General features: G+C 43.9%; 1 protein-coding gene across 4 annotated transcripts in view; it reads left to right on the top strand.

Annotated features, from left to right (window-relative positions):
- The window catches only part of LOC124612304 (kinesin-like protein Klp10A), a 343,355-nt gene that overhangs the window by 303,197 nt on the left and 21,291 nt on the right, over window positions 1-18,867 (top strand). For all 4 annotated transcript variants that reach the window (XM_047140416.1, XM_047140418.1, XM_047140417.1 and 1 more), the window contains exons 8-11: window positions 15,619-15,781; window positions 15,881-16,270; window positions 16,620-16,786; window positions 17,329-17,483. In XM_047140416.1, coding sequence (XP_046996372.1) covers window positions 15,619-15,781; window positions 15,881-16,270; window positions 16,620-16,786; window positions 17,329-17,483 — 875 coding nt within the window. The remainder of the gene's footprint in view (window positions 1-15,618; window positions 15,782-15,880; window positions 16,271-16,619; window positions 16,787-17,328; window positions 17,484-18,867) is intronic.

The raw sequence follows: 18,867 nt of genomic DNA, 5'->3' as shown, positions 1-18,867 counted from the left end.
AAATGGTGTGTTACAGTTGGCTCTGCTGGAATGCACTCAGTTTGTGTCTGTACAATACACCAAAATGTCAAGCTTATGCTCACTGGTGCATCAATCAATGAAGACTACAAGGAAATTCTTAGCAAAGCTGTTTGCAGCTTGGAAAACAAGGATTGTATGCTTCATCGTTGTGAAAACTGCCCTGGTCCAGAAGGTGTAGAAGCAGTTATTGCAACATATTTTGAAGATAATGACCCTGAAGAACTGATTGAGTACAAACAATGGATTCATACCGACAGGGATACTTTAGAAACAAAGCAGCTTTCAACAGAAGAGTATGTTGAAGATATTGCAGCAAAAATTTGGAACTTGTCTTGTCATCACTACATTGCCAAGCATCAAAGCCAGCACCTGAAAGCTCTCAAAACTGATTTGAAAGAAGGCGAATTCATAATACTAATGGATTTTGCTGAAAACTATTCATTTATTGTTCAAGATGCAGTGCAAGGCTTTCACTGGGAAAACAGTCAAGCAACAGTTCATCCATTTGTAGTCTACTACTGTGAAAACGAAGAGGTGCAATGTGTGAATCTTTGTGTTATTAGTGACTGCCTTCGACACGATACGATTACTGTCCATGTTTACATTGGAAAAGTAATCAATTACCTGAAGATGCAATTTTCCAAAATAAGCCACATCCACTACTTCAGTGATGGTTCAGCTGCACAATATAAGAATTTCAAGAATTTTCTCAACTTATGCTATCACAAAGAAGATTTTGAAATAACAGCAGAATGGAATTTCTTTGGAACAAGCCATGGAAAGTCGCCTTGTGATGGCATTGGAGGCACAACAAAACGGTTGGCAGCAAGAGCAAGTTTGCAACGTCCATATGAAAACCAGATTCTAACACCCAAAGATCTTTTCAACTTCTGCAATGATAATATCAATGGAATCAAATTCTTTTTCATCAGCAAAGAGGAAGTTGAAGAAGAAAAAGCTTCTCAAGAAGAAAGATTCCTGCAAGGGCACACTCTAGCTGGCACAAGAGAAAACCACCATTTTTTGCCCATTGATATGACGACAATTAAGGTCAGTAGAGTTTCTAATGATGCGACATCTTTTTTGGCCAAAATTAGTGCTGCTGAAGTAGTAGTTCAAGTCATGGATCTTCAGCCTGGGCAGTATGTTGCTTGCATTTATGAAAAGAAATGGTGGATTGGAAACATCGTTGAAATCTCAGTCGAACAGAAAGATGCTTTCATAAGCTTTATGCATCCTCATGGTCCTGCAAGTTCATTTTATTGGCCCTTAAGACGTGATACTTGCTGGATTCCAGAACAACTTATCATTGGTGTTATTCCAGCTCCATCAGTGACATCATCTGGTCGGCAATACAGTTTTCCTGAAAGCATTCTCTTGCAAATCAACGATGCTTCCAGAATGATGAAGTAACTGAGGAAGACAGGCTTGGGAACCTGCATAAAGAAACCCACAATCAGGCTTGGGATCCTGTGGTAAAGACACCCTGTAATCAGGCTTGGGAACCTGCAGTAAAGATACCCACCCGTGGCTGTTACTGCATGGCTATCGGGCGTGGCCCCTATGGCGATGGGGATGCTGGTTTTATTGTGATAACCAGTAATGGCTCAGCCATCATGGACCAACGCAGGGCACTGCGCACACAAAATATAAGATACTTTGACCTGAGTAAATAAGCACTTAATGGAAGCGTTGCAAAAGAAAAATATATCCATCTCGTAGAGCAAGAGTTTCTCTTTCAGATGATACTATTCACAATTAAATCCAGGCTGACTATTTTGTAGTAATGGGCTTTGAACTTTGGTAAATAAAGCCATTTGCGCTGACACTGCCAAATTTGAAGAGATTTTGCAAGGCGACTATAAAGCCTGGGTAGTTGGAAATCCAGCTGTATTATGTCCAGCACAAAGATAAGACTTGGTAAAAAGTTCAAGTCCATATCTTTATCTGCAAGGAAATTATTGCAGTCTGAATATTGGTCAAAATTTGTCGCATTAAGTCACGACAGAATTAGGGGTACACTTTGAGTCGACTTGTTTGACCGGATTTTGCATCAGTAATCTTATAATTAATTTCGTTTGAATCAGCACAAAAAACTGTACAGGGTCTCATCTTACTAACCATTCTTATGAATTGGTTTCAATTTTATGAGACCCCAAAAATGGCATTTTGTCTGATGTCGCGCGCATGCGAACTTACTACCCTTCAGACAAGGGGGTGTAGATCAGCAAGTATTGCAGCTAGAGGCTTGAAATCTTGAGAAACTTAATTTAGCACTTGACTAGTGCTACAGATAAAATTTGAAGAAAATTGGAGACATGATGGTGGGAAGGTTTAGACCACTTGGCATGGAATGACCCTTATGAGAGTTGCTTTTTCAGCATGTTTTCAGATTTATCTCTTTAATTTCTTGACTCGACATTTTTTTGTTATATTTTAGAAATGGTTATTAAATACACTTACGACCTGTGTCATCCTTTAAAGCCCTTAAATTTAAATCAGTGGTGATGTTATCCTATCCTATCCTATTACCTTTTACCCTGTCTCTTGTCTCTCTACACTGTTGTCAGAATCACTGGTTTCTGACATAATGTGTGTTACTTGGTGTTTTGAATAACTTTTCTTAGTAATTTTGTATAAATTGTATAGTGTGCAGTTACTGAAGGATATTTAAGTGTTCGTCCACTGCCCTCTTTCTTCCACAAGATACTTAAAACACTCGAGTGATCCTCAAGTTGTCCCCACACACACACACACACACACACACACAGACAGACACAGACAGACAGACAGACAGACAGACAGAGAGAGAGAGAGAGAGAGAGAGAGAGAGAGAGAGAGGGGGGGGGGGGGGGTGATTATTGAATACTGATTTATCAGTGATCACATTCCAGAAGCCCAGCAAGACCTCAAGCAGCACCTCAAGGCTCTAGGTCACTCCCAAAAACTGACACCTGCATCAATCTTCATCCTCACACCAGCAGTCCCTGCAGTCCTACTATATTCCACAAACTGACCCGTTAGTGCTCCCCACTGGTTGTCCCATTGTGGCTGGGTGCTATTCTCACACTGAACAAACTCTGCCTTTATTGATCAACACTCCAAACCATTGTCCATAACATTGGATTCTACGTGAAAAATACTGCGCAATTTCTTCACTGCCTTTCCCAATGCCTTCCTGATATCAAACCAGCCACCAGTTTCCTAATCCTCCCAGTAGGCGACCACATCTTGACCTACAATTATTTCACTTTTTAAGGCCAAATCCATAAACAAATGCATGTCACTGCTATGGGTAGTTGTAACGCACCTTAATATACAAACTTACTTATGGATCTATAGGACTCTTGCCTAGTTCAGATTAATTCCATACAGCCTTGCCACCCAGAAGGTGTTGTTGAAATACACTGATAACCTTACCAGAGCCTTCATTGACCACCATGCAGCATGTACTACAACGCTCGGCTGAGGGACCGGATAGCCCAGTCGGTAGAGCGCTGAACCTTCAACCAAAGGGTCCCGGGTTCAAGCCCCCGTCCAGGCAAAAATTAATACACTGTCGTAACGGCCAATGTGCTGGCAACGAAAGCGCTACAGTTGAAATACACTGATAACCTTACCAGAGCCTTCATTGACAGATATTATCCCATCCAGCTCATCCGTAAACAGATCTCCCATGCCATCTTCTCCTTTGACTTTGGTAACCCTGCCAACCAGACACTAACCAGTGCTCCTCTAATCACCTAGTACCATGCTGGCCTTGAAAAGTCTGACCCCCATCATTCACTAGGGCTTCACTACCTCTCATCCCTTGAAATGGGGAATCCTTCCCACGTCACCCAAAGTAGTGTTGCGCCGTCCACCCAGCCTACAGAATAGTCTTGTCCATCAAGACTCCTGTTGTGCACCTCATGGATCCTTCACTTATTTTTAACTATCTGTCTGCTATCGCTCTGAAAAGGGCTGACAATTCAGTTGTCAAACATTTTGCACACGGCACTAATGATTTCAGCAGTTGTTTTATGAGGTCTGTTCAGAAAATTCGGAAAGTTTGTCCCCAGAAATTTTTCTACGCTTTCCTTTTACTTACTGTGCATTGTCTCCTTAAAAGTACTCTCCTCCAGCTCAATACATTGCTCCCAACACTGCTTCCACTTGCGGAAGCAGTCTTGGTACACCTCTTGCTGGATAACGTGAAGTGCCATCTGCAAATTTCCTTTTATCTTCATCTATAATTGTAAATCTTTATTCTTTCAAAGGGATTATAAACATTGGCAGTAAAAGTCCGCAGGTGCCAGATCTGGAGAGTACTGAGGATGAGGCACCACAGTGATCTCGTTTTTTTGTGCAATAGTCACACACCAACAGGGATGAATGTGCAGGTGCGTTTTTGTATTCAAAGAGCCGTGGATTGTCTCTTACTACATTTTAGGCTATTCCCTTCTCACATTTTCTCGCATGCGTCGCAACATGCCTCGATAGTGCCATTGATTAACAGTTTTTCCTTGTGGCTCAAATCCATGATGAAAGTCATAGGAAAATATCAGCATGGATTTGACATTTGACCTGTCCTAGTGAGCTTTTTTTGGTCTTGGAGTACGTTTCCCGACCCATTGTGAAGATTGAACCTTTCTGTCAACATCGTAGCTGTAGACCCACATCTCAACACCAATTGTGATTGTCTTAAGGAATATATATGCAAAAGCCCTTCACATGTTGTGAGGCGAAGGTGTTTCTGGTCTTGAGTCATGAGCCATGAGATGAACCTGTCAGCAGCATGATAAATTCCCAGACGACATGTTAGGATTTCATAACATGGTCCAACTGAAATGCTCTATTCTTCTGTATTCTCTCAATCCGTCTCCAGTTGGCACACACAATTTCATTGACATTCCTGATGCAAGCATTGTTGGTAAACATCCAAGGGTGTCCTGAACCGGGGTCATATTTTAACTTCTGTCCAGCCATTTTTAAACAATGTGAACCGTCCATAACACAGAGTAGGGCTCAACCTCCTATCACCATAGGTTTCCTGCATCATTTGGTGTCTCTCTGTAAAGGTTTTCTTGAGTTTCATGCAAAATTTAATGCAGACATGTTTCTCCTCCAACTCTCTCATCTTGAAATTCGCGAACTGTGCAACGCAACATTCTACTCGATATAGCATTAAACAGTAACTAACAGACATACAACAATGAAACTTCTGGGAGTTATACATTACACACAGGCATGAGCAGGGATGCCTATTGCATTTTGTTCCAACACATCATTGGTGCAAAATTATGTACGTTCTGGAATTTTTTGAACAGACCTTATACTACACTCCTTTCCACCATAATTTTTCTTAATTATGCAGGTGGGAATTTTCGCCAACATTTTGTGCAGTCTTGCATATCCTGAACCTAAATATCTGTTAACTTGTTTCCACTGTCTCTCCCCCCATCTTTAGCCTGTTCCTCTTCAGTCCATTGAAACTACTAAATCCTGGGGCTCATGCTCAATAGGAAACTTGGTCTCCTACGTCTTACCTGGCAGCCCTTTGTACACGCTCCCTCATTGTCCTATGTATCTTACCTGGTAGCTGCTTGTACACGCTCCCTCAATGTCCTACGTGTCTTAAGTGGTACTTCCTGTGGTGCAGATTGAACCACCCTCCTCCATTTGTAGTGGTACCTTGTCTGTTTGAAACTAGACTATGGGTGTTTTGTTTATGCATCTGCACATGCGTCCCTCTTATGCTGTCTCAATACTATCCACCATTGTGGCATATGTTTTGCCACTGGCGTCTTTTGCACTAGCCCGGTTGAGTGTCTGTATGCAGAAGCTGCTGAACTACCACTGTCCTACCGCCGTGACTTTCGCCAGTATGGAGCACATCCCTCTTCTGTTACCTCCGGGAGTTAACTTTTGATTGTTGCTCCGGCAAATTAACTTCATCACTCCGATGATGTCTGTTTTGCTGTCTGTCAGCAGGTGGTGTCACTTTGGCATCGCCACTGGTCCTCCCTTCGTGGGAATAAGGTCCAGGTTATTAAGCCTCTCCCAGCAGCTTGGACGACCTCTCGGGCCCTCCCGGCATGAGAGGTAATTTTAACTGTGTTGTATATCGGGCAGTGCCTTTTTAGCCATCGCCATTTAAGTGGCTCTCCTCCACCACTTTGTGCACATTGCACCCAACTTTAAACTGTCTACCATTTCCTGCCGGAATGACAGTTCTTTTTTAACTGTTTACAGTCCCGCTTGGGTTTGGCGTCTGAGTTATCGGCTGTTTTAGCAAATGATACGCGGCCTGTCGACCGCATCTTATTTTTATCTGTCGTAGCAATATGGTGAAGGCCATTTAATTTTTATTTTTGGACCTCCTTTTCTCTATGATGTATTTTATAGACCTTTCTCCATGCCCCTGTTTTTAGCTGTCTTCTCTTACCTCAATTGGGATTCACGTGTAGTCTCTGTCTTAGTGATCTATAGTTCTGACATGAGTGTGTATGACCCTAGTTGTTTTTGCGCCCTAAAACAAAACAAACACCCCTCACGTTAACCACTGCCCACACTTCCGTTCATGTTAACCACCACCCACCTCGTCTCCCCCGTCTCTTTTCTCCCTACAATCGCTCTGACCTCTATCCCTTTTCTCCCTACAATCGCTCTGACCTCTATCCCTTTTCTCCCTACAATCGCTCTGACCTCTATCCCTTTTCTCCCTACAATCGCTCTGACCTCTATCCCTTTTCTCCCTACAATCGCTCTGACCTCTATCCCTTTTCTCCCTACAATCGCTCTGACCTCTATCCCTTTTCTCCCTACAATTGCTCTGACCTCTATCCCTTTTCTCCCTACAATCGCTCTGACCTCTATCCCTTTTCTCCCTACAATCGCTCTGACCTCTATCCCTTTTCCCCCACCAATTCCCCTACCATCCCTGTAACTCCTACCCTTTTCACTCACAATTATTTCTCTACCATTTTGTTCCCCAACCCTCTCCTTTACTCTCCCCTCTGCCTGTTTCCATCTTGACTACCACCTTCCTCTCCTTTCCTCCTCCCTCTCCTTCTATCACACTATCTCTCAAATGGTCTATTCTCTAAACTCATTTTGTCTGTTGTGCAGCCACTGAATCATCTGGGTAAAGACATTATCCTGCTACCCCACTTACTTCATACATTCTACTCTACCCCCCGCCCCCAGGGGGTCTACAACTCTTTTGTGGATACGTGCGTGGCGACCACGGGGCACTGAGCTATTGCAACCTTCCTTCCTTCCAGGGCTGCATTTCCTTCCCCTTCCCCTCCTTTCCTCTCCTTGCTCCTTCCCCTCACCCTCTCCTCTCCCTCACTTGGTGTCCTTGCTTATGTTGGCCCCAGCTATCCTCCTGATTACGTTGGTTTTGCAATTTAGCTTTGTTGCGTAATCTCCTCCTTTTGGCACTCCCTGGTCCCGCCCCCTGGGGTTTGACCTCCATTACTAAATTTCTCCTCCGTAGTGTGAGCCATTTGGGGAAGAGCACCTTACCTAGTGTCTATGACGTGTGCCCTCCTAGTTCATTCCACCTTTTCTTTCACATCGTTGTCTGATGCAACGGTGCATAGCCAGCCCGTGTGGTGGGGTCGCTATGTACCCTTTTGGTTGAGCCCCCTGAACACACAGGGATCACACTTTTGATACCTGAGCTGTGACCTCCTCATGCAAGCCTTTGAGTGGTTGCTCGTCATACTGGAGTATTGGAACTCTCGGCAATGGCCGCCATGCCAGACGGCCCTTGCTGTGGCTGGGTGGCGCCCGTGAGGAGAGCCCCTGATCGGAGTGGGTGGTATCAGGGCGGATGGTATGCAAATGAAATGCGTACGGGTCCAGAACTCTGGCCGTTCTTCTGCGGCCGTCTCTCTGCGTGGAACTGATTCTTCTAGTGCTGCTTCTCCTGCCCCTTCGGCCTTCCCTTCCATGGTTACCCCCTGGGAAGAGGGTCAGGCCCGTCGGCTAGGGGCAAAGCCTTTCCCCCGCTATCTGGTTTGCACCAGGACTGATTGGGGATACTTTCACCAATACCAAACCTTTATTCTTTGTGGAACACACTGAACACAAGTTTGGCAAAGTGGGCTCCCTGAGCAAGATGCGGTCAGGTTCGTTGCTGATCAAAACTGCTTCAGCTGCCCAGTCTGCGGCCTTTCGTGTCTGTACCCATCTTGACACAATTCCTGTGTCCATTACCCCCCACCAGTCTCTAAATATGGTTCATGGTGTGATTCTTCACAGGGACCTCATCCTTCAAACTGATGAGGAAATTCGGGACAATCTCAGACGGCGGGGTGTTCACTTTGTTCGGTGTGTTCAGAAGGGTCCTAAAGACAATCGCATTGATACTGGTGCCTTCATCCTGGCCTTTGAAGGGGATACCCTCCCTGAGAAAGTAAAGATTATGGTTTATCGATGTGATGTGAAGCCGTACATCCCACCTCCTATGAGGTGTTTTAAGTGCTTGCGTTTTGGACACGACTTCCCGCTGTTCGCAGGCCCCTCTCTGTGGTGACTGTGGACATCCACTCCATGAGGGGAGTCCCTGTGTTCCCCCTCCTGTGTGTGTTAATTGTCATGGCAATCAGTCTCCGCATTCACCAGATTGCCCAGTACATAAGAAGGAAAAGAAGATACAGTCCCTTGATTGTTTAACCTACACAGAGCCTCGTAAGGAGTATACAAGTCTTCACCCTGTGTCCATGACGTCTAGTTATGCTTTAGTTACATCTTCACCCTTCCTCTCCCTTCCTTACCCCAGTCCCGGACACCTCTCCTCCCCTGCAGCTCCCATACCTTCTCCTCTGGCCGCTGCTCCCCCTCCCCAGCCGGAGAAGTGTTTCACTCCTTCGGCGTCTGCCGGTCAAGGGCGCCCCTCCAGGGATACCACTTCCCGGCACCTTCCAGGCCAAAGGTCTGCTGCCATGCAATGACCGCGAGAACCGTGGTCTGTCGGCCCCCAGGTCGCGCGATCTCTTTCTGTTCCAAATCTTGCTGCAGCTGGCTCGTTTATGCCACACAGCCCTCATCAATCTCAACCTGAAAAGAACAACAAACATAAGTCCCAGGACAAAAATCCTCTTGTGTCACCAGAGGTCCCATCCCCAGCTTCACAACCAGATTCTGACCTGTCGTTCATGGATGTCGCCCCCTCCTTGTCGGTGACGGGTGGTGACCCGGCGGTATGACTGGCTTTAGCCTGTTCAGCCCCCATTTAAATCATTGTTCTGTGGTTATCCAATGGAATTGTAATGGATACTACCGTCACCTTCCGGAATTAAAATCCCTTATTTCGTCTTACTCTGCAGCTTTTGTGGTCCTACAGGAATCTCATTTTACTGAGGCTCACTCACCGACCCTCTGTGGGTTCCGTGTTTTCTGTCAAAATCGCGTCGGACCCCTGCGGGCTTCTGGTGGCGTTGGTATGTTGGTCCGTACAGACATTGCTAGCGCGTGGATTCCTCTTCAAACTAAATTGGAAGCGGTTGCTGTTACGGTCCACCTGGACTCTGAGGTCACGGTTTGCAATCTTTATCTCCCTTCTGACAAGACTTTTACACCTGCTGCCTTAACTGCCCTTCTTCAGCAACTTCCTCCTCCTCCCTTTCTCCTCCTTGTGGATTTTAATGGTCATCATCCCTTTTGGGGCAGGCATTTCCATCTAAACGAAGTCTTCTCTTAGATCAGTTTATTACAGACCATGACTTGGGCCTGCTTAATGATGGCTCCCCTACTCATTTCAGTGCCGGTCATGGTACCTTTTCTGCCATTGATCTTTCTCTTTCTTCTCCCTCTCTCCTCCCTTCATTACACTGATCGCCACATGACGACCTTTGTGATAGTGACCATTTCCCGTTGATTCTCTCTCTCTCTCTTCCCGCTCCCCGATGGACATGTTACCTCATTGGTCTTTCCAATGCGCCCATTGGCCTCTATACACTGCACAGGTTGTGTTTTCTCCCTCTTTGTCGGGTTGTATTGATGACGTCCTACGTGATGTGTCTGACGCGGTTGTTCGCGCTGCTAGCCTTGCTGTACTGCACTCATCTGGACCATTTCGTCGCCGGCAAGTCCTGTGGTGGAGTACTGCCATTGCCATTGCCATCCACGATCGCTGTCGAGCTGCAACATCTTAAGAGGCACCCATTCATTGCCAGCATTATTACCTTTAAACGCCTTATCGTTAAAGCCCGTTATTTAATCAAACAGAGGAAACAGATATGTTGGCAACGATTTGTTTCTTCCCTCGGTTCTACTGTCCCTGTGTCAAGAGTATGGGCTACACCTCTCTCTCTCTCTCTCTCTCTCTCTCTCTCTCTCTCTCTCTCTCTCTCTCTCTCTCTCTCTCTCTCTCTCTCCAAGGTTGCCATCGGCAGTCCACCCTCCCAGGCCTTCACCTCCCAGATGGCCTTTGTACGGACCCGTTGATTCTTGTGCAACATCTTGTAACCCATTTTGCAATTGCATCAGCATTAGCCTCCTATCTGGCTGCTTTCCTTTGCCGGAAACAGCGGGCCAAAGCTTCCACCTTATGGTTTGCCCCTTGTGAGTCAGAATCTTACAACGAACCTTTTTTACTTGATGGGAATTTCTTTCTGCACTTTCTTCTCCTCATGATACAGCCCCTGGCCCAGACTCCATTCATAACCAACTGCTTCAACATCTCAGTGCTCCACAACGGCAACATCTTCTCCGGGTGTTTAACCGTATCTGGCTCCAGGGTGACTTCCCTTCTCAGTGGAGGGATAGCATCGTGGTTCCTGTCCTTAAGCCTGGTAAGAACCCCCTATTTGTTCACAGCTATCGACCAATTAGTTTGACAAATGTTGTTTGCAAGTTACTTGAACGGATGGTAGCCTGTCGGCTCAATTGGGTCCTCAAATCTCGGGATCTATTGTCCCCTTAAAAGTGTGGCTTCCGAGAGGGACAGTCTCCGATCGATCATCTACTTCGCTTGGAATCCGCAGTTCGGCAGGCTTTTTCCCAGCACCGCCATTTGGTTGCAGTATCTTTTGACATACGCAAGGCCTATGATACGGCCTGGCGCCATCACATCTTACTTGCACTTCATCAGTGGGGTCTTCGGAGTCCACTTCAGATTTTTATCCGCCAGTTCCTGTTCCATCAGTCATTCAGGGTTCTGGTTGGTACTGTTTTTAGTTCTCCATGGACCCAGGAGATAGGCATCCCACAGGGTTCTGTCTTGAGTGTACTTCTTTTCCTCATTGCTATCGATGGACTTGTGGCCTCTGTCAGTCCTTTGGTCGCCCCTGCCCTGTATGTGGATGATTTCTGCATTTGGGTTAGTTCCTCTTCGATGGCCTCTGCAGAACAGCAGCTCCAGGGAGCTATATGGCGTGCCTCTGCATGGACCCTCTCACATGGGTTTCAGTTCTCTCCTTTAAAATCGCGGGTGGTATACTTCTGTCGCCATACTACGATCCAACCTGATCCAGAGCTCTATCTCGCTGCACCACAATTGCCTGTGGCCCCATAGTTTCGTTTCATAGGTGTTTTCGACAACAAGCTCACTCGGCTCTTCCATATCAGACTTCTAAAGGTAGGATGTTTCCGTAAACTCAATGTCCTTCACTTCAGTGCCCAAACTCTTTGCCTTTACAAATGTCTGCTTGTGTCTGTATATGTGCGGATGGATATGTGTGTGTGCGAGTATATACACCTGTCCTTTTTTCCCCCCTAAGGTAACTTTCCTTCTCTGGTATTGTTACATTCCATCCTGGGTTTTCCATTGTTTGATTTTCACTGAGGAGTATTTCAAGACATCAGTCTCAGAAAGGCATTTGCCAAGAAAGTGACATGATTCCCTGTAGAAACTAAATTTTTGTTTATTTCAGCAGCAATGCTCAGAAAATGATGGTTGAATGCTGTACGTGTATCTGATTTATCAGTAGCAGATATATTTTTGCTAAGAAATGACTTTATATCATCGACCTTGTGCTGCTGACCAGACAGTTCCTTCACAACTGACCATATGATTTTAATTTTATCCTGTGAATTAGCTATTCTATTTGCATACCACATACTCTTTGCCTTCCTAATAACATTTTTAAGCCCCCTTACAATACTGTTTGTAATGGGCTACTGCAGCCTGATGCTGACTACTTCTAACATTTTGATATAATTCCCACTTTGTTCTACATGTTATCCTTATCCCACTAGTCAGCAACCCAGTCTGCCTATTACCGCTAGTACCCTATTTAGAACGTTCTAATGGAAACAACTCTCAAAGAGCATGAGAAATGTGTTAAGGAAAGCATTATATTTGTCATCTATGTTATTGTAACTATAAACATTCTGCCAACATGTTGCCAGTGGAGTTCTTGAGGGATTGGACTTAGTGGTGCAGACTTACTGTTATGTGCCTAGTTCTTTCAGAGCACCATCAAGAACAAGTTCTCTCTCTTTTCAAAGGTTTCACATCAGGTGGCCAGGGCAAAGTCATTGGCATAGACATAACCAAGGATGAGCATGTTGTCATCACCACCATTGTACAGTTCTAGTTTCCTGGGTACAGTAAAACGGCCTGTTCCACTTCTGTCCATGTGTTACACCTGAGGATAGTATCCCCTGTGGACACTAAAAATTCATCCAAGTTCTACCTTGACAACTCCCAACAGCCAAACTGTGTGTGTCAGTGACCAATACACTGCCAGCTAGGAGGAAATGCAGAGTAAGTTGCAGCAAACCCCACCCAGAAGCTATCACAGCATGGGGGAATGACCACGTGCAAGCATAATGACATCATGGGAGCCAAGTGATACCATCGTACTAGTGACAAAACAGTGTTTTAAGGAAGGGTAGATACAACACAACAATAAGAATTCATGTGCCAAACCAGTAGAAAAGAGCCTCTGAAGGTGAAGCTGCAGAAGTCTGAAGTCACTTAGAGAGCTGATAGTGAGCGAAAACCAGCATTGTCATAGCTATCCTCACTGCCACAGTATGCACTGGAAGCCCCAACATAAATACCCCAACCCCTTAACCAACATCTGATGCTGATTCCAACAACCCAGTGCGCAGTCTCAGCTCTTCTGTCAGTTGCAGTTATCCAGTGAGAGGAGAGGCTATGGAGGTTAACCCTCAGCATGTCTAGCTCTCTTCGATCATTTGTGGAACCACGAGCCTGGCAGGAAGGACACTGCTGCAGCCAGCTGTGTTGCCAACATGTGAGCCCACACTGATGGTGGGTGGCTCCAAATAGCATCTGCTGTGGTGTGGATACATTAGGTGTCTGGCCGGCAGGCAGGTATTGGGAAACGGTACAGGCACCTGCAACAGTGGTGTGTTCGTGCAATGCGCACAGTGATGTGGGTGAGTAGGTAGGGAGGGGGAGACTTGGGAAAGGGGAAACTGCAGGGCAGAGGGTTTGAATGTAGGATGGGTGAAGTTAGCAATGCAGGTGTGTGTGTGTGTGGGGGGAGGGGGGGGGTGGTCTATTAAAAATTTATGCCAAGAGAATTACAGGATCAGAGGATGTCTTGCAAGGGAGATGCTGGTTATTGGGGAGGAGAGTAGAGGGTAGGAGGGTACAGATGACAAGGACTGTGAAGCAGTTATTGAAATAGTGTGTGCTGTTTTCAGCAGTGTGTTTCACCGCTTGATGGCCATTGCTTCTCTTGGGCACAGTTTGGCAGTGGCTATTCATTGGTATGGACAGCTGATTGGTTGTCATGCCCACATAAAATGTGGATCTGGTCAGTACACTCACCCAGTACGTCCTACTTATATCTCATCACAGTTCTATCTTGTAAGAGGCAGGGCCACCTGTGAAACACATTTTGTGATACAAATACAATAGTAGTCTCTGAGGAAATGCTGCACTCTGTGGTACTTAACATGTACCACAACACAAAGTTCAAAAATATGTTGACTCGTTTCCACCGGATGTGTGTGGCCAGTTTCACTTTTTACTTATTTACACCCTTTCGAAATGCACTAGATGGTGACTCCACATCCACTGGTCTCTGTTCCAGCCAGTGACCCCTGATCCTTTTGTTCCCACTAGCCTACAAATTGTTCATTGCCTCCAGTGGTAGTGCAGTAGAAAAAGCTAGGAATTAGCCTATGAGGAATGCCAGACATAGTCTCTAAAAAATCTCATCTGCTCATAATTAAATTTAAAGATTCACTTACAGCCGAAGTGTCAGTACTCCATAAACATCAGTTGGCCTAATTATTAAGTAAATGAGTACTGAAGGAAATGTGTCTTTCAAGGATTGCAGCCATCATTACACAAGTCACGAAACAAACGAAGTTTCTTAATCTTTCACCATTCCATATTATATATACATCTCAGAACTTAATAATTGTTGATGTTAGTAATTCTGCCAGAATGCATATACAAGTAAAATATACAGAAGGGTCCAAAAAAATGTAGACTCTCTTTGATAGTCAATATTAATGAAACAAAATGACGACGTTTCAATTCTTGCAGTGGGGGGAAAGGTTGCTTGGTGTTCAAAGTGACCCCATTAGCAGCTGAACGACATCAGTGCTGCTGAAATGTTGATAGTTACAGCTGTCAGTGTTGCCAGTATGATAGCCGCACAAGACCCCTCAATGGTTTCTAATAGTTCATTAACTGTAGCTGGCCTCTGTTGATAAACTTCATTTTTCAAAGTGTCTCTTTGGTAGAAGTCAGAGGTGTTAAGGTCTGGAGAGCATGATGGTACTCAACAGCTCCTCTTCGACCTATCCATTGTCCAGGATCGATTAATACAATTGCCTGTGTGAATGTCGGGATTTTCAGGAGCCCAGTACATGCAGTTATGGCAGTTTACAGTACAATTCAGTTTGAATTGCACCTTGTCAGACAAGATAACCATCCACGCAAGCCATTCATCCTCAAGAAACGTGCCTTCAAACTGTTCGCAGTACTCCATCCAGGTCATCCTCTTTCATAGCGTGCAGTGGTCTTGGAATGTATGCTTGATTGGCTTCCACTGCTCTCGCGTGCACCCTGCTTCACAGATTTTGTTATGTTACCTGGTAAAATGATGCAACGCAGCAGTGCTGGAAGGTGGACTTGTTAATGGGTTTGGTCAACCGGACTTTTTCTTTTGCACACCTTGAACAGTACTGTTGGCTTCAGATTTATTCAGAGCATGGTAAATTGTTGTATGTGTTGGTGGCTGAGTTCGGTACACATTATGCCATTGTCTTTGTACCTCCATCATGTTTTTGTACTTGCAGTACCACTTCAATATGGCCTTGATTTGCTCAGATGACCATCTTACTTCATTCATTGCTGCACTGTCATCTACTGGAAAATTCGCACCAAGATGTGTTGAGAAAACAATGGCCTATGCTGCCACGTAAAATTGCAGCAACATGTGACTTTGCTCCAAAGATACTAACGAAGTGTGTCTACATTTTTCTGCACCCCCTCTGTACATACTTCTGCATTATATTTGTGTGTGTGTGTGTGTGTGTGTGTGTGTGTGTGTGTGTGTGTGTGTGTACATTTCCATTTAGATTTCATTGTAAAGAAAAGAAACTGTGTAGCGTCAAGAAAAGAAACTGTGTAGCGTGTGGGAATTATAATTGTGATGTCTTATCTTCCAGAAATGAACAGAAAAGAAGTTGATGTTATCACTGTCCCTACAAAGGATCAGATGGTAGTCCATGAACCTAAAACTAAAGTTGACCTTACAAAATACTTGGAAAATCAGATATTCAGGTTTGACTACGCATTTGATGAAACCTGTTCCAACGAACTTGTTTACAAGTTAGTAGTATCCCAGGTGTCAATTATAATTTTTTAGCAGCTAATGTAATGTTTTGACATTGTATATGAAGTTAAATCTACATATATTTATTTTACTAGGTACACTGCGAAACCTTTGGTGCAAACAATTTTTGAAGGAGGGATGGCAACTTGCTTTGCTTATGGCCAAACAGGTAGCGGAAAGACACATACAATGGGTGGAGATTTCCACGGAAAAACCCAAGACTGTACAACAGGGATATATGCAATGGCAGCAAAAGATGTTTTTAATTTTCTGAGGTCCTCAAAATACAAGCCTTTGAACTTAATGGTGTCTGCCAGCTTTTTTGAGATATATAGTGGCAAAGTATTTGACCTCTTAGCCAATAAATCAAAGTTGAGGGTTTTAGAAGATGGAAAGCAGCAAGTACAAATAGTTGGTCTGACCGAAACAGTAGTTGACTCTGTGGAAGAAGTTCTCAAGTTAATACAGCATGGAAATAATGCAAGGTATGTTTTGTGTTGTTAACTTTAATGGCTTCTTTGTGACTCGGTCTTCAATTTCACCTTATTAGAGGATTAATTATAGAAATGGGCTGGAATTTGTGATTAAAGTATTGAAATTGATTATAGAATAACAAAGAATTTTATAAGTAAAATATGGAAGTAAACTACTAGTAATTTCTGTTGACCCTGTTCTGAATAGGACTGTAAAAACTTTTAATATATGGTTAAATGTTCAATACAACTACTACTACTACTACTACTACTACTACTACTTTTTTAAAAAAGTTCTGTGTGCTGTACTTGTTATTGAATAACAATATTTTGTAATTGATTTAAAACTTTTTGAACATAGGACATCTGGACAGACATCAGCAAATACGAATTCTTCGCGATCGCATGCTGTTTTCCAAATTGTTTTGAGGGTAACAGGAATAAATAAAGTTCATGGGAAATTCTCCCTCATAGATTTGGCTGGCAATGAAAGAGGAGCAGATACTTCATCGGCTAATAGACAGACAAGTAAGCACCACAAAATTCGTTAGAAAATCATTTTTCGTACTTTTTTGATTAATTTTCCATTGCAACTGTTGATAGATAGAAAAGATTTCCTCTTTCATTTTAGTTTTAGATTAATAAGCAAGTTTGCTTCTATTATTTCAATGATGCAGTTGTGAAGTTGGTGGCTCCATATAAAGATCAGATAAAGGAATATGTAACAAGTTGTAAATGTTTAGGTGGATCATTTATTTCATTGCTATAGGTTTATACAGTTCACAAGTAAATTAATGAAATATGAAGACAATCAAGCACAATTAAGATGTTGTATCTTTTTTCAAGTTGTCAATTTCACACATTTTGCAAACACACACACACACACACACACACACACACACACACACACACGCGCGCACATTGACTTTAAATCGAAAATGGATAACCACCAGTGCTGCTAACAGCAAAAATATTTCTTGCATGGCATAGGAGTGCTATACAATATATAAATTAATTCTTATGATATTAAAATTTCTGCATGTGAATGGACTGTGCACATTTTTTCACAGGGATGGAAGGTGCAGAAATCAATAAATCCTTATTAGCATTGAAGGAATGTATAAGAGCCTTAGGAAAGAAAGGGGCTCATCTTCCATTTAGAGCCAGCAAATTAACACAGGTTTTGAGGGATTCATTTATAGGAGAAAAGTCCAGAACATGCATGGTAAGCTATGACTTCACTGTTAGATACCAGTTATTACAAGTAAATGTTTGGTGTCACATATCTGCAGTCATGTCTTAGGAACTGTGATCTTTTTTTGCTGTAAGAAATGAACAAACACCATCTACATCACAATCCTTTTTGGTAATTCACAAAGATGTATTCACACTGTCCATCATGTCATTTCAATTTGTTGGAGCCAGTACTGAATCCTGAAAATTAGGTTATGAATTTCCATCTTTGATAAACAAAGTCTGACTATAGTATTGGAATTGATGAATTGACAGTGATAAAGTTTACTAATGGCCAAAACAAACTTCATAACTTACATTCCCAATCAGTTGTGTTTGGTAAAGTACCAAGAAGGGAAACATTTATTTGCCATCGAAAATATGTAAGTACGAACACAACAAACAATATTTAAGAGGATAAATAGAGCCTGTTTGTCTTATCAGTTACATTGGTTCTTGCTGAACATCTCATGACCCGCTTTGTGACCACGTGTGTGTTGTGGATTGGCAAGAGAGCCAACCCACTACGAGAGGAAGCCGAAATGCACGCGCCCCAGCTCACGCAGGCCGGCGCGAAGTCTGGAACAGGACAAGGAAGTTAGACTTTAGCAAAAAAGGACGTAGCTGTTGGAATACCCAACTTCAATCCATAAATGGCGAACATCGCCCTTGACGGTACATGCCTCACAGCACCAACAGTAACTGGCAATGGCGCCCTGCTAGGTCGCAGCAAATGACGCAGCTGAAGGCCATGCCAACCATCGTCTCGGCAAATGAAAGTGCAATCCGTCAGTGAACCACCACTAGCAAAGTCGGCCGCACAACTGGGGCGAGTGCTAGGAAGTCTCTCTAGATCTGCCGTGTGACGGCGTTCGGTCTGCAATCACTGATAGTGGCGACACGCGGGTCCGACGTATACTAACGGACCACGGCCTTCTAAAGGCTACCACCTAGCAAGTGTGGTGTCTGTCGGTTATAATGAATTCTACTCTGTAAATGATGAGAGTCTATATGAATGCAGCTTGCCGCTAACTTGGTGTAATGTTTTGTCCGTACAGAAGTGTATCTGTCGCCTTTATCGCTCTTTCACCCTCACACATAAATCGGTACAATAAAGTCAGGGCTTCGTGTTTTCTTATTAGGCTGATCCGTGAAAAGACAGACAAACAATTATGCTAATGGAGGATTCTGAGTAATTTCTCGAATTTCATTCGCGCTCTCTCTCTCTCTCTCTCTCTCTCTCTCTCTCTCTCTCTCTCTCTCTCTCTCTCTCTCTCTCTCTGTCCTTTATCTGTGTACAGTTTAACTATATTATTTACGTGAAATCAGCCTAGTAGAATCTCTGGTGGAGCCCTTCGTCTTAATGTTCAGCGGCT

The sequence above is a fragment of the Schistocerca americana genome, chromosome 4, assembly GCF_021461395.2.
Source record: "Schistocerca americana isolate TAMUIC-IGC-003095 chromosome 4, iqSchAmer2.1, whole genome shotgun sequence".
Lineage (NCBI taxonomy): Eukaryota > Metazoa > Arthropoda > Insecta > Orthoptera > Acrididae > Schistocerca > Schistocerca americana.
The sequence above is the reverse complement of the archived record's forward strand: the minus strand, read 5'-3'. Positions and strand labels throughout refer to the sequence as shown.